General features: G+C 49.9%; 1 protein-coding gene across 1 annotated transcript; it reads right to left on the minus strand.

The window, feature by feature from the left end:
- Positions 1 to 10320: 10320 nt before the first annotated feature.
- Positions 10321 to 14810, minus strand: AZGP1 (alpha-2-glycoprotein 1, zinc-binding). Its single transcript, NM_001034331.1, is given in 4 exon segments — positions 10321 to 10891; positions 11516 to 11791; positions 12514 to 12774; positions 14678 to 14810. Coding segments are annotated over 4 exon segments (900 nt in total). The 5' UTR covers positions 14745 to 14810; the 3' UTR covers positions 10321 to 10595.
- Between the last annotated feature and the right edge of the window lie 406 nt (positions 14811 to 15216).

Below are 15216 nucleotides of genomic sequence, written 5' to 3' on the forward strand. Positions count from 1 at the left end.
GTCGAACACATGTCTGTATTCAGGTGATAAATAGAACTGTTTTCAAAATCTAAAGAAAACATTTTAGCCCCAGTGGAAAAAGACTTATTTGCATTCCTTACATTTTTTTTCTGTTGCTGTTTAGCAGTTTTCAACAATCAAGTCCTATTTTTCCACGTTGTTTATCATTTGTGCATCTATGCAATAATATGAAGACAGAATTTTGGGTAAAGAATATTCCAGCATCTCTGGCTATGTCCGGAATTCCAGATCCTACTCTGTTGTCCTAAACACTTCCATCTTCCTCTTTTATATTATGCAGCAACATTCCTCCTAATGAACAGGGCCCGTGGATTTGCCAGGCAGTTTGGGGCCTGTTCTAAAATGGGGCACAGAGCCTTGTGCTTCTCCGCCAGCTGTTCTGAAGTTGTGATTAGTCACTGTTGTCCCATCTGCCGTCGTTAAGAACTTTAAACAGCTCTTCATCCTGGGTATGGCCGAAAATACGAGCCTATATCTGGAGGATTTTAGTGAAGAGAGCCTGAGCTTTGAACCTGAAATTACTTGCCTCTCCCACTCTATAGCTGATGAATTTGGGCAAATGTTCTGAGTTTTAAAAACGATCCTATCGTGGCTGCAAAGCATCTGGTACCATGCATGTTTCCTTGGAGATGCTCAACGCCTAGTGGCTGTGACAGGTGTTAATGTTTTGCAGTTTCCACGGTGCTTTCATTTGTCTTTTCTCATTGGATCTTCAATGAGGTGGGAGGGCAAGTTTGATGTCTCTATTTAAAAACAGATAAAACTGACACTCAGCACAGCCTAGTCCCCCGGGATGGACCCCCTTGGGGGCGGAGTGTTTCTGGTCCCTGGGTGACGCTGTACCACAGATAGAGCCCTTGGGAAGGGAACTTACTTGAAAGAGCAACCATTCCTGCCTTAGTTTTACTTCCAGTCCTACCCGTCCAACAGAAGGACCACGTGGTCAAGAACAGACCGTGATTACAGACCTGCATCCAGAGAGGGTGTTTTCACGTTCCAGTCGGACCTGGAGAGATAAGTGATGGCAGGACAGAGCAGATCCAGGAAATAATGTTTCTCTATCCATTGCCTCAAAGGAAATTGGAAAACAAGCGTGTATGAATCACTTCACTCTTGTAAACACGTTTATTCCATAGATGGGGTAAGAAATATCAGGCAGTCTGCAGTAAGGACAAAACCCCGAGCAAAGGATAGAGTTTTAAAAATGGCATTCTTGGCACAATCCTTCCCATTCGTCATTTTCAAGACATGTTGTGGTTGTTTAGTTGCTAAGTGGTGTTTGACTCTTTTGCGACCCTATGGACTGTAGCCCACCAGGTTCCTCTGTCCATGGGATTTCCCAAGCAAGAATGCTGGAGATGATTGCCATTTCCTCCTCCAGGGAATCTTCCTGACCCAGGGATTGAACCCATCTCCTGCTTGGCAGGCAGATTCTTTACCACTGAGCCACCAGGGAAGCCCCTTTAAAGACAAAGTTTGACGAAAATGTTTATTTAGTTACGTTCTAAGAGGAACTTGAAGCCTGCATAGAAATAAAAACACCATCCTTTGCTTGGGGCTTTGTCCTTATTATTACTGCAGACTGCTCTGATATTTTTAATCCCATGTATGTGCAAGATTGCCAGGAGAAATATCAATAACCTCGGATATGCAGATGACACCACCCTTATGGCAGAAAGTGAAGAAGAACTGAAGAACCTCTTGATGAAAGTGAAAGAGGAGAGTGAAAAACCTGGATTAAAACTCAACATTCAAAAAACGAAGATCATGGCATCTGGTCCCATCACTTCATGGCAAATAGATGGAGAAACGATGGAAATAGTGACAGACTTTATTTTCTTGGGCTCCAAAATCACTGCAGATGGTGACTGCAGCCATGAAATTAAAAGATGCTTACTCCTTGGAAGAAAAGTTATGACCAACCTAGACAGCATATTAAAAAGCAGAGACATTGCCGACAAAGGTCTGTCTAGTTGAAGCTATGGTTTTTCCAGTAGTCATGTATGGATGTGAGACTTGGACCATAAAGAAAGCTGAGCACTGAAGAATTGATGCTTTTGAACTGTGGTGTTGGAGAAGACTCTTAAGAGTCCCTTGGCCTGCAAGGAGATCAAACCAGTCAGCCCTAAAGGAAAACAGTCCTGAATATTCATTGGAAGGACTGATGCTGAATCTGAAACTCCAATACTTTGGCCACCTGATGCAAAGAACTGACTCACTGGAAGAGACCCTGATGTTGGGAAAGACTGAAGGCAGGAGGAGAAGGAGGTGACAGAGGATGAGATGGTTGGATGGCATCACCGACTCGATGGACATGAGTTTGAGCAAGCCTTGGGAGTTGGTGATGGACAGAGAGGCCTGGTGTGCTGCAGTCCTTGGGGTCACAGACTCCACACGACTCAGCGACTGAACTGAACTGACTGGTGTAGTAAATGTAGTTTTTCTTTTTAAGCAAGCTTCAAGTTCCTCTTCAAACATAACTAAGTAAATAAATATTTGTACCAAACCATGTCTTTAAAGTGGTGAATGGGAAGGATTGTGTCAAGAATGCCATTTAAAGGTAAAAGACAAGTGATGAAAGATAGGGACCTGTGGCAAGGACATACAGTGGGGGCTTGTGCTCCCTTGTGAAAGGGTCTAAGGCGGCATAATTTAACGGGAAACAGTGATGGGCAGGAAAAGACAGCGCACAGTTCCCTGAGATGGTGAGAAGGAGCTGCCTCATCAGACGTGTCCTGCAGCCTTAACTCTTAGTTGCTACACAATCGCAGGGAGGGTGGATTCCGGGGGTGGGGCTGGGTGGTGGAGGGTGGAGAGAGGAGGAGGCAGGGCGCATCCAGCCATTGTCCATACAGAACATCTGGAAACCGAACCCTTGTAACCTGAGAACGACCTGATTTGTGTATACTTTGATCTCATCCATACGGCAGCCCAGTTTCTGATACTTGTTCCTCTCTGCAACAGAACCACAACTAACATCCATCAAATCCACTCTTGAGAAATTCAGCACAATGTAGCTTGAGACGTTACAGAAGGACCAGAGGGGAACAGTGACCCGATAGTCTTAGCTAGACCATGATAGACTAGATAGTTTTAGCTAGACTATGTTTCTGGACTGTGAATTTGCTTATGTGCACTTGGTAAACAGTGGAACTATTAATATATAAGGTGAAGCCCTATTGTTTCATCTGTTTTCCTAGCATGTTACTGCTTTGAGTTGTAAAGCACCAGCACCTGCAAACTAAGCACTCTGAGGAAGCTGAACTCCGCAAACTGCAGGCCAACCAGGAACGGGGCACGCCCCTTCTTCCCTCCAGTTAGCTCCTGCAGCCACACGCTTTAGTTTAAGGCTTATGCACACTTGTCCCTATCTTTGTGTATCTGCCCGTGTCACCCTAACTCTCTAGCCTCATCTTTCCTCACAGCCCTTCCATCGGGCTACCTTTCCCTTTATTTAAAAAAAACTCCCCTAGTTTGAGATGTAATTATCATATAGTATTATATTCGTTTCAGGTGTACAACATAATGATTTGATATTTGTACATATTGTGAAATTACCACAATTAGTTTAATTAACACCTGTCACCTCAGTTAATTTTTTTTTGTGGTGTGATGCAAACTTTTACGACCCACTCTCCTAGCAATTTTCAAATATACAGTACAGTATGAACTACAGTCCCCATGCTATACACTATATTCCCAGAATTTGTTACCTTATAACCCAAAGTTTGTACCTTTGGACCACTTTCACTATTTTTAGAAATCCCTAGAACAGGGATTTGTGGCCACACATTCTTTAATCTCCACTCCCCAGCGCAGAACAAACATTTACCAGAACGGGTGTTGAAATGTTTACCAGTCTCTCTGCCGTTCTCCCCACCCTTCCACCTTTGTGCTTTTGCACCAGCTCTATCTGGAATGTTCTTGGCTGGTAGGGCATTTCCGCAGCTCCTCCTTCGAATACCACCCCCTCTGCAAAGCCCTTCGGATTTGATCTCTGCCCCCAGGCTCTGTCTCTCTCCATCTCTGGGTTATGACCTCACATCGTATCAACAACACGTCAGTTCCCTTGCTAGGAGCGTCCCAGGTCGAGAAACGCAAGACTCTAGCCTGATTTTTATTTCCCCTCAACTCAGGTCAATGCCCGGCTGATGAAGTGTATGTGGAAAAAAAGAGAACACGCAAAGTAGAGGGATCCAGCGTGCGTTCTTTGGTTCGACAACTCGACTTTCCACAAGGTCTTTTCAAAACGAGCTTCCAGGGACAGTGCCAAGGACTTAAGAGCTGGCGGCGTCGGCCTGAACCCCGCAACTAGGCAGGTTCCCAGGAGGCTTGAATGAGGGGGTCACAGCGCGGATCTCCCTCTCCCCCACGCAGTCTTTGTGAGTTATTGCCAGCGAGGGGCACAAAAGGACCGCAGGACCCAAAATGCCGGAGTGGGAGGGGAGATGTAGCGACTGCGACTGGCCGCCGCGGTTTTTTGAGCCCCTCAGGCTGAAACTCGCCCTGTGGGACCGGGAAACCCACGCCTTCACCCTCCCGGGCCCAGGGACACCACGCCTCAACGCGCTCGCCTGCAGAGGTGTGCAAGGAGAACTGACCCCCTGGGGCTGCCGTCGTCTGCGAAACACAAAGGCCGGAAGTACATCGGCGTCAGCCTGGCCTGGCGCCCTCTCTAGGACCCTGGATGCCCCACAGCTCAGTGGTTCTCCAGACCCGAAGCTGGTGGGTGGAGGGATCTGACCTGGGGATACCCAGGGCGTGTGTGTGCCCTCCTGCAGGGGCGGCAAAGGGCTCGCAGGAACACATTTGGAAATTGAATCCAGAATTTACAAGTGGAAGAGAATCTCCACTTAAATGTATCCCGGCTTGTTTCAGCTAAGGGCTTGGAGCACAGAGGATTAATATCCTAGCTCCCCCAAAGGACGAGGATAAACAGCCCTGCAGAAAGCGGATCAGGGCTCAGGGTCTTTCAGTGACCGAATGGGTCAGAACTCGGACTTGGGTGTGCCACAACGGTTGGTGCACTTTCCGCTGCCCGGGTCTGCCTCTTAACAGAAATGAATCCTATTAAAACAAAAGCTTACTGCTTTCAACATGGTAGGAAACATGGAACAGTTTCAAAGCTGATCAGATGGAGTGTGTGAAAACTCAGAGAAGACATCTTATACCCACTAGGATGGCTGCTACAAACCACCCCCACACACGAAACATCAAATGTTAGCAAGCATGTGGAGAAACTGGAACCCTTGTGCATGCCTGGTGTGCTTTGTGCAATGGCGCAGCCCCCGCGGAGGACTGTATACGCTAACAGCAAAATATCTGAAAAAGAAAGAGAAAACAATCACATTCACAATAGCATCAAAAACAGTAAAATATTAGGAATAAATTTATTGAAGAGATGAAAGATCTGTACGCTGAAAACTATAAGACTGATGAAAGAAACTGAAGAAGTCACAAATAAATGGAAAGATACCCCTGTGCTCATGAACTGGGAGAATTAACATTAAAATGTCCATATTACACAAAAAGCATCTATTGAATCAATGCATTCCCTACCAAGATTCCAAGAGGCATTTTTCACAGAAATAGAAAAAACAGTCCTACAGAGACACATAATCCAGGGCAACAGAATCAAGAGCCCACAGATAAATCCACGCCAAGACAGTCAATTGATCTTCAACACGGTTGCCAGGAAGGCTCCATGGGGACAGGAGTCTCCCCAGTAAATGGTGCTGGAAAACTGAGTTTCCACCTGCAGAAGAATGAAACTGGACCCCTGTCTTACACCACTCACAAAACTATCAATAACTCGAAATGGTTTAAAGACTTAAATATAAGACCCGAGACCATAAACCTAATGAAGAAAACACCAGACAACACTGGTCTTGGCAACGATTTTTTGAGGATGCTACCAAAAGCACAAGCAACAAAAGCCAGAATAAACAAGTCGGGCTGAATTAGATGAAAGAACTCCTGCTCAAGGGAAAAAAGAGGCTACGAAATGAAAAGGCAACTTAGGGAATGGGGAAAAGTACTTTAAGAAACTCATACAACTTAATAGCAAAAAACCTAGTAACCTGTTTACTGTATATTGGACAGAGGACCTGAATAGATATTTTCCTAATGAAGACAGATCACTAACAGGTACGTGAAGAGATGCTCAGCATCAACAATTGTCAGGAAAATGCCAATCAAAACCGCAATGAGATATTACCTCACATTTGTTATAATGGCTATTACATATACATATATTCAATATATCATAAATATATATAATATATATGAATTACATATTAATATATATAAGAAATATATTTTATATATTATATATAAAAGACAAGAGATAACAAATGCTGGTGAGGATGCAGAGAAAAGGTAGCCCTGGTGCACTACTGGTGTGTTAGTCGTGTCCTACTTTTTGGGACCCCATGGACTGTAGCACTCCAGGCTCCTGTGTCCATGGGATTTCCCAGGCAGGAATACTGCAGTAGGTAGCCATTTACTTCTCCAGGGATCTTCCCGATCCAGGGATTGAACCTGTGTCTGCTGCGTTGCAGGCAGATGCTTTACTGTTGGAGCCACCAGGGAAGCTGTAAATTGGCATGGTGACTGTGTAGAGCAGTATGGAGGTGTTTTTAAAAAATCAAAACTACAATATGATCCAACAATCCCACTTCTGGGTAGATATCCAGATGAAATGAAAACAGTGTCTTAAAGAGACACCTGCATTCCTGTTCATTGCCTAATTATTTGCAACAACCAAGATGTGGAAACAGCCTAAGTGTCCACTTAGGGATGAATGGATAAAAAAGATTGAAATGCATCTTCTTCTAAGACATGGGATTATTCAGCCATGAGAAAGGACATCTTGCTATTTTTGACCATACAGATGGACCTTGAGGATATTATGCTAAGTGAAGTAAGAAAGGCAGGAAGTTTCTGGATTCAACAGCCAGTCCTGGATTAAGCGAAGCTCTTCTGCTGTCCTCAGGTTCATTCATGTTGAGTAAGGATTTCCTTCCTTTTTAAAGTTGAGTAATATTCCACTGGGTAGATCACATTTTGTTAATCTGTTCATCCTGTGATGGACATTTGGTTCTTTCCACCTCATCTTTAAGAGGGAAATGACATGATCTTACTGTGTGGTCAGAGCACTGAGGCTGGTCGGAAAGGAGGCAGACTTGGGAGGACTGTGAGTTCCCGACAGAGGTGCAGCAAGACAGGTGCAGTCTGCGGGGAGGAAAGGGCTGGACTCAGAGCACAGTTTGGTGACATCCTTCATCCACTGGAATGAAAGGGAGGGGACAGGAACCCAGGGTCTTAGTTTGGGAAATTGGGAGGAGACAGAAGAAGGAGCAGAAGGAGGAGGAGAGAAGGATAGTGAAGGGAAGCAGTTTTGCTTTTCTTTGGGGATGGGGTGGAGCAGGGAAGATAATGCTGGAATTGAGACATCTTTAGGACATCCAGTGGGCAATGCTTGAGGATAGGAGTGAAAATGGAGTAAGGTGACCCCATAATTATAAAAGGGACCAACAGATACAGTAGAAGAGAAATGTCCTCCTTTTTCCTCTCACCCAGAACTCTGCCAAGCCCTGCAGGTTCTTAGCTGGACATATAGTGCCCTCTCGTGGCCATTACATGCAGCTGCAACTGAGCCTGCACCCTAAGGCAGAAATGGCCTTCCGGCATCCTGAAAGCTGCAGTTGTGGCCCATTAGCCTAAGAAGAAACTCTGACCTTCACGATGGATTTTAAGATCCTGCACATAAGGACTGGGTACTCAAAGGTCCAGAGAAGCTAACTGCCCCCTCGACATGTGCCGAGAGCCTAGGAGGCACTGTGGGGCAGCAGGGGAGAAACAGGAGACCAATAATGGGAGGTTCATGCCTAACTTAGAGGAGTCCTATGCTTTTGGTATATATTATTGTTTATTGGAAAGCATTCACATAGAGGGAGCCTCCTAAACACAAGGTGGTGGGGCTCCTTCATCCCTGCGGTCCTTTGAGGGTGGCAAGGCCAACATCGTGATTCTATCATCTTTCTCCACCAGCCCCGGCTCTTTCTGAGAAGTAACCCTGCCTCCCAATCACACCTTTTTTCCAGGCCTGGGATTTAACACTGAGCAGGCCTGGCCTCTTATGAGTGTTGGGAATCTGAGCAGAGCTCCCAGAAGCTCTGGTTCCCTCCCCACCGCCGACCCACCGCACCAATTAGGAAAAGTGCTGTGTCCATCCTGACCTCTGGTATGTGAGTTTTGAGGTGCTCAGAGCTGACTGCACGGCCTGAGGATTCGGAGGAGAAGAAAGAAGGGGAAGAAGGCAGCACAACAGAACCCAGGGAGGTGGGTTCATGAATCCTGAGCACTCTCCCCTGTCCTGTTAGGCACAACAAACCACGATCTTTTTCCTGATGGGGAGGGGCCTCCCATGGCTTTGAGTAAACGCTGGCCTGGTTCTCAGAGCTCTGGGGCTTCCACTGAGTTCTCTGCACAGATGCAGCCCAAGCAGCCGTTCCTCCTTCCTTTCCTCCCTCCGCTCTCCTGGAGCACAGCATCCTCTGACCCATTGCTCCAGCCACGCGGGCACAGACCCACGCTCAGAACTCAACCTCCTGATCTTGTCAGAGGGTTTGCAGGCTGGGTCAGGGCAGGTAAGGAAACTAAAGGAAACTAAAAGGAAACAGCCTCGATATGTCTGATGATGAACCATAAGGTCTGATTGGCTGGAACTGCAAGTTCTAGCCTCGTTCAGCCAAATGGAAAAGGGCATTAGCAGGGAAGGTATTTCAGCCCTATATCCAGCTGGTGTCTCCTGCCTAACTCGGAGCATGCCATCCCTTCACTCCAGCGGGTGAGCTAGCCCCAGAAGAGTCCTCCAGAGAGGGGTGAAGTGGTACTTAGGGACTGAGGAACTGCTGAGAAGGAGATAGCTTGTGGCAATGAGGCCCTCTTGGGGTGGGACATCCTCAAACTGCACTTGAAGATGGTCCCACCTGCTGGAGAATCCGTTGGTGGGTCTTTGCTGGGTGGGCAGGAGGTGGCTGTGGCAGGACCACACTTGGCTCTCTGGACCCCTCCTTCCTCCCTGCAGTGCCCAGTCACTGCCGATGCCCATGCCCCACCTTCGGGTTGTTTCCCTTTGTCAGCATCTTGCCACCCTTGTATCTTGGCTGTCTCATACCCAACTGGTCAGGAGCAATCTTTTGCCTCTTCTTGGTAAGCTGTCTTAGGTAGGTTTCCCCTGAAATCTGAACCCCTCCAGGAGGTTTCTCTGGGTTTATCAGCAGCTCTGTGCCCTCTCCTTGTCCCCACACTTGGCCAGGACTCAGGTCTTCTGAGATTTCTTCCCCCTTGTCTAGCCCAGCCTATGGCTCCTGCCGTAGGTGGGGTGGGTCTCACATTCCAATTGGCCTCAGCCCTGGCCTGTTCACGTGGACCCTGGGTCTCCTCCTTGATCTAAATATTTCTTCCTATCACATGTTATGCTTTGTTCCAGTCTCATAATGTGTTGCAATATCAATTGCCACATTTTTACCCTTTTGACTAGTTGGATTTTCTTTGTAGCCCTCCTATTGGTCAGACTGGGCTTTTTTTTTTGCACTGGGGAGGTGGGTGGGGGTGTGTGGTATCACATAGACTAAAAAAGCTACCTCTTGGCATTGATTTTCAAATTGGATCAAAGTATTAAAAAAAAAAGGGAGAATGGCTCTTAATTTTAGGTTAGGTCGAGAAGGAGAGGTAAGCAAGTGGGCTCAGAATTCTGCAGGCAGGGAAGATGTGTCTAAGGAGCTCAGCTTGGAGGACTGACTCAGTAGGAAGTGGGAGGCTGAGGCCGGGCTGTGAGGGAAGGTCCTGCCTGGGCAGGTGAAGCCTGGTAATAAGATCAGGTGAGTTCTGCTCTGTCTTTGGGGCTTAAACTTGTGGGTGAGGATGGGTGACATAGTTAAAAAAAAATAAAAGGAGGGAGGGAGTTCAAGAACAAGAGGGCCGATTCTGTGTCCTGGATGGATGGAGCCTCTGAAATGACCTACGGCGTGTGGCCCCAGGTCAACAAGGTGTGGGGAAGGTCTGGGAGCTGGAGTGAAGGGTGGTGTCTACCGGGAGCTGGACTGCTGGGGAAACAGGTACAGAAGAGGCTTGGATTTGTATTAAAGAGACTGCAGAGTTCCACGGCCTCGTGACCGCTGGGGACATCAGCAGTGGTCACGCGTGAACAGTGCCCCTGGGACCGGTGGTCCAAGCCACGCTATGGTGGTGAGACACCCAGTAAACACTAAGAATTTCAGATGAATCCAGTGCTCGGAGAGGCAGGACTAATGACAAACTCTTACATTTCTACAGCACTTTGCAGTTTAAAAATAATCATTCTATAAGGCGATGATGCTGATTTGATTTCGCAGATTACATAATGGGTTTTTTGCAAGGCTGGTTGGCTGTGAGTCGGCTCAGCACTCGGCATTCAAGTCTTCCCTCCCAAATCCACCACCTGGAATCCACCGCCATCCCCTGGGCCTGGCCCACGACGTTGACAGCAGCTCGGAGCGCCCACCTCTCTCATGGCACAGAAAGGGTGACTACTCGGCTTGTTGCCGCGGGTCCCACGGGACGGTGAGGGGCCGGGTCAGGCTTCTGTGCTCCACGTGGCAGGAGTACGGGGCTTGGTCCTCAGAGGGGACCCCCACCACCACCCAGGACTGGTAAGTGCCGTTGCCGCTGGGGAGCACGTCGCCCCCTGACTCAGCCTCCTGGGCGTCACCAGCCCGAGTCCAGTGCAGCCCGATGCTTCGTGGGTAGAAGTCGTAGGCCAGGCACTTGAGTGTCCTCTTGTGCCCTGGAGCCGCGTGCCCGGTGACCGACACAGAAGGAGACTCTGTGGAGGGACAGGGTGTGGGTGCCGAGGGCCTGGCGTCTCCCTGCCCACGGCTCCCCACCCCGGCGTCAGGGGTGAGCAGGACTTCTCCTCGAAGGCCGGGGCCCCCTGCCACCCTTCCCGAGACCCTTCCCCACTGCGTCAAGGGCCCTCTGTGGCTACGCTATTCCCTACCCAGCTTGCAGCATGTATGACTTCCGAGGTCAAGAAGTTGTGAATAGGCCAAACGTTTTCCTGTTCTTTCCCCAAAACGGGCTCTGTGCCCCCCATCCCCGGTCTCAGCCCTGCCTCTTAGTTCTGTCTTGGGCTCCATCCATCCACCCCATCATCCTTCCGACCCTTCCCTGCTCAGGGCCGCGACTCTCTTCCTTGTTTCTTCTCCAGTCAGCCTCAGCTCATGCCAGCCCATCCTGCTACCCCTGTTTCCATCCTTACGGGGCAGGCATTGCACACACCTGCCTTCTCTCCATGGCCAAGCCGGGCGGTGGTGTCACCGGGAGAAGGGACTGCAGGGTCTGCCTGGGATGGTCTCCTGGGCACCCACCTGAGGTTGCCCTGGTCTTTCCCAGCAGAGCAAGGGAAGGTTGGGGCGAGGGAGGGTGGGGCATAGGCAGCAGCGGGTACCTTGTCGGTCCAGGTGGGTCCTGCTGTAGGGCAGGTACCTCCGCAGCATCCCTGGGCACTCCTCTTCCAGGTAGGCCTTGGCCCGCTGCACGTAGACTGCCTCTGCTTCCCACTTCCGCTTGGTGTTCTGAGCTGCTGGGTCCAGAGGGACCCAGGCTGGGATTTCTTTGTCGAACTTGATGAAGTCCTGGCCATCGTAGGCGTACCCCCAGAATGCTCCACTACTTTCGTTATTCCGGAGCTCACAGCCGAATGCTCCTTGAAAGGTGTGAGACCCTGCACCCTCCCCCCGGCCCCGTGAAAGTCAGCCAGCCAGCTGGGCATCAGTTATGCCTAAAGAGCTCTTCCTCTTGCACAGTCTGCCACCAATAGCCTAGATAGCAGGGGCTTCCCTGGTAGCACAGCAGTAAAGAACTCGCCTGCCAATGCAGGAGACACAGGTTCGATCCCTGGGCCGGGAAGATCCCCTGGAGAAGAAAGGGCAACCCCACTCCAGTATTCTTTCCTGGGAAATCCCATGGACAGAGGAGCCTGGTGGGCTACGGTCCACGGGGTCACAAAGAGTCAGGTGGGACTTAGAGTCTAAACAACAACAAGACTAGACAACCGAGCAGTGTGTCCATGGTCGAGTAGCTCGTGACTGGGGGAGCCACCACGTGAACCCAGGACGCACTGCAGGCTGCCTCACTCTCCACCCCACATCCCTGGGCAGGGGTGAGTCTGGCACACAAAGAGGGACCCGCCTTGGATGGATGGGGGTGTGGAAGGGAGAGCTCAGAAGTGCCCGGATTCGTCCTGACTCGGCCCTGGGAGTGAGGACGGGGAAAGCAGGCAGGCAGGTGAGTGTGGGATGCGGGAGAGGCACGCAGAAAAGTCTGTGTGTTTCCGCTCGTGCTTCCCGATCCTCCTTTGGGAGGGCCTGCTTCCATCCCGCTCACAGTTGCGGGGCTGCCTCTTGAGTGGAGCCCCTGCACCCCCGCAGCCTGTGGTCCACTCACCTTCTCTGTCCTTGTAGTAGTCCATGATATCGCTCAGGGTCTCCATGAAGATGTCCTCTCTGGCCCTCTGAAGGGCACTCTCCTTCTCCCAGTCCTCCATTCCTTCCACCTGACTCCATGGCGCCAGGGGCTCGGCCCTCCTGCCTTCACTATTGTAGTGGAAGAAGGGCTGGTCATTGAGGTAGGCAACGGCCTGGAAGCTGGGGAAGCCCTCACGGGGCTTGGACAGCCCGGTGTAGAGGAAGCTTAGAGAGTAATTCCCTGTGAAAGACGAGAAGGACTTTGAGGAGTGGCGTCCCTGCAGGCGAGTCTGGTGCGGGGCAGCAGGGGGCCAGGAAGGGAGGGCACCGGGCCTCCCCTCCTCAGCTCTGTCCACCCGCTGTCAGCCGCAGACCGCCGGAGCCTCCCCCAAGAGAAGGGGCAGCCTTCTGTCCTGGGGATGATAGTTCAGAGCCCATTGTGGGCCTTCACTGCATCTTGTCTTCTTGACAAATAAGCAGATAGTATTTCTCAGCCTCCTTGTAGGTGTATTGGGACCAGGTGGTTGAGTTCTGTCAAAAGGAAGTGTGAGTGGGCGTGATGTCTTTTGGTCCAAGGCCCCAGGAGCTGGTTTGCTACATCTGTCTCTCCCCCTTTAGGCGATGGCTGTGGAGGCCACAGGATGAGACAGAAGAATCCCAAGATGTAAACAGCCTGGATCCCAGAGTCATCCTATGGAAGAGACTGCCTGATGTGGCTTCAGTTTTACACGAGGATTTGCCTGATCTGCATGCAACTTCACATGAGCAAGAAATAATCCATATCTGATGGATTAAGCCACCTTGAACTTTTTTACTGGAGCATAGCCTAGTCTAACTTGACAAATACATGTAGTTAGAAGGTGCTGGAAGGACAATTTGCTAGAAAACTCAGGGAATGACCTAGAGTAGCTTGGCACAGGGTAAGACCAGGATGGATCTCAGAATTCCCAGGGCTGTAACTTGCCCTTTGGTGTGAGGTGGAGACTGGGAGAGGGGGGAGCATTCCCACAATCAATTCCATAATTGATTCATCCTATAACTCACATGGGTGTTAATCATGTTGGAGGTCGTACGGCAAAATCCTAATTCAACTAGTATTTTTGCTAATTAGTTTCTAAATGTGATGATCGTTTAGCTCAGTAGACCTCAAGTAAAGCAGATTACCCTCTGTAACGTGGGTGCGTCTCATCTAATCAGTTGAAGAACCCAAGGGGAAAGACTGAGTCCCCTGAAGTAGAAATTCTGCCTCAGGTTGCCTTCAGATTCAAGACAGCAGTGCCAGCTCTTCTCTGGGTCTCCAGCCTGCCGACCTGTCCTGCAGGTTTCTGACTTGCCAGCTCAGCCCCACAATTGTGTTAGCCAATTCTTAAAACACAATTGTGTTAGCCAATTCTTAAAATAAGTCTTTTTCTCCAGAGTCCTATTAGTTCTGTTTCTGTGGAGAACCCTGACTGATACAGAGTTTGGTGTAGAGGGTGACATTCTAAAGGTGATTGATTGTTATAAAGTTAACATAAAACATAAAACTTGCACGGTTTTATCTTACATTTATTCATCCTGAAATTCTGTGTGCCAGAGCCAGACTCATTTCCCTGTCCTGGAATAGGCCCTTATTCCTTCCAAGCTCCAGCCGGCTTCTTTCCTAGTCATCCGCCTGCCTGGCCCAGAGGAGTAATATCTGAACTATGGAGTGAGGGATGAGTTTTCTTCTGGAACCATCTCTCCAGTTTATCTGCCTTCACGTCTGCCCCTTGGGGTCTCTCTCTCTCCCCCTGAGTCTCGGACAGGTCCACCCAGTGGTCAGAGTGAGGGAAGGGATGAGAAGTTCTGCTTGTGTGGTTCCTGCTCGGTTCGGGCTGTGTGACCCTGGGCAGGTCACTCTGCATCTCTGGGTCTTAGTTTTGTTTATCCTGTAAATTAAGAGTTTTAGATTCTGATTCCTTAAGGTTTTACTTTGCCTGAGTCCAGAGGCTCCCTGAGTGCTTCTGGAAGTGTGTGAGTTGAAGTAGTGAGGCGCCTGGGACACCCGTTCCTGTGTACCCTTGAGAGTCCCGGCCACCTGGGGGCCCTTCTTGAGCCCATCTGTCCAGTTCATTACCTCCCCTCCGTTCTTCTCCAGACCCACCGCTTGCTTCCCCACTCACCAGCCTGGGTCTCCTCGGAGACTGCAGGGCCCAGAAGTAGCAGCAGGGCCAGCAGGACAGGCACCATCGTGCTCACCGTCCAGCTGGAAGGTTCTGGACTTCCCCTGGTCCTGGAGCAGGCAGCAGACAATGTGGAGAATAGAGCCAGGTGTAGCTACGGGAATGGCTGGGCTTTGAGCCTGGTCAGGGGTGGGGCCAGGGAGGGGCGGGAATCCACAGGCCAATGAGAGGTGTCAGAAAGGGCTGTGAGTGAGAGAAGAGGGTGCACAGGCCAGGCTGGGGGGGTCTGTGCTCAGCGAGTCTGCAGACCATCTGAACACGAGAGCTGAGACGGCTGATCTGGGGACCAGGGTTTGGGTACCCCAGTGTGGAAGAATGTCAGTGGGCTGGGTGTGTGTGTGGCAAGTGGCAGATGTCTGGGGCGTGTGTCACCCTTCTAGCCTCTCTGACATCCCCACCCCGGGGTTCATAGAGGGAGCTGGGTATTGTCAAGCCACGCTTCACCCTTCCCCGCTGGCAAAGCCTGGGCCTGGGTAGAC

This window comes from Bos taurus, chromosome 25 (genome assembly GCF_002263795.3).
Source record: "Bos taurus isolate L1 Dominette 01449 registration number 42190680 breed Hereford chromosome 25, ARS-UCD2.0, whole genome shotgun sequence".
Classification (NCBI taxonomy): domain Eukaryota; kingdom Metazoa; phylum Chordata; class Mammalia; order Artiodactyla; family Bovidae; genus Bos; species Bos taurus.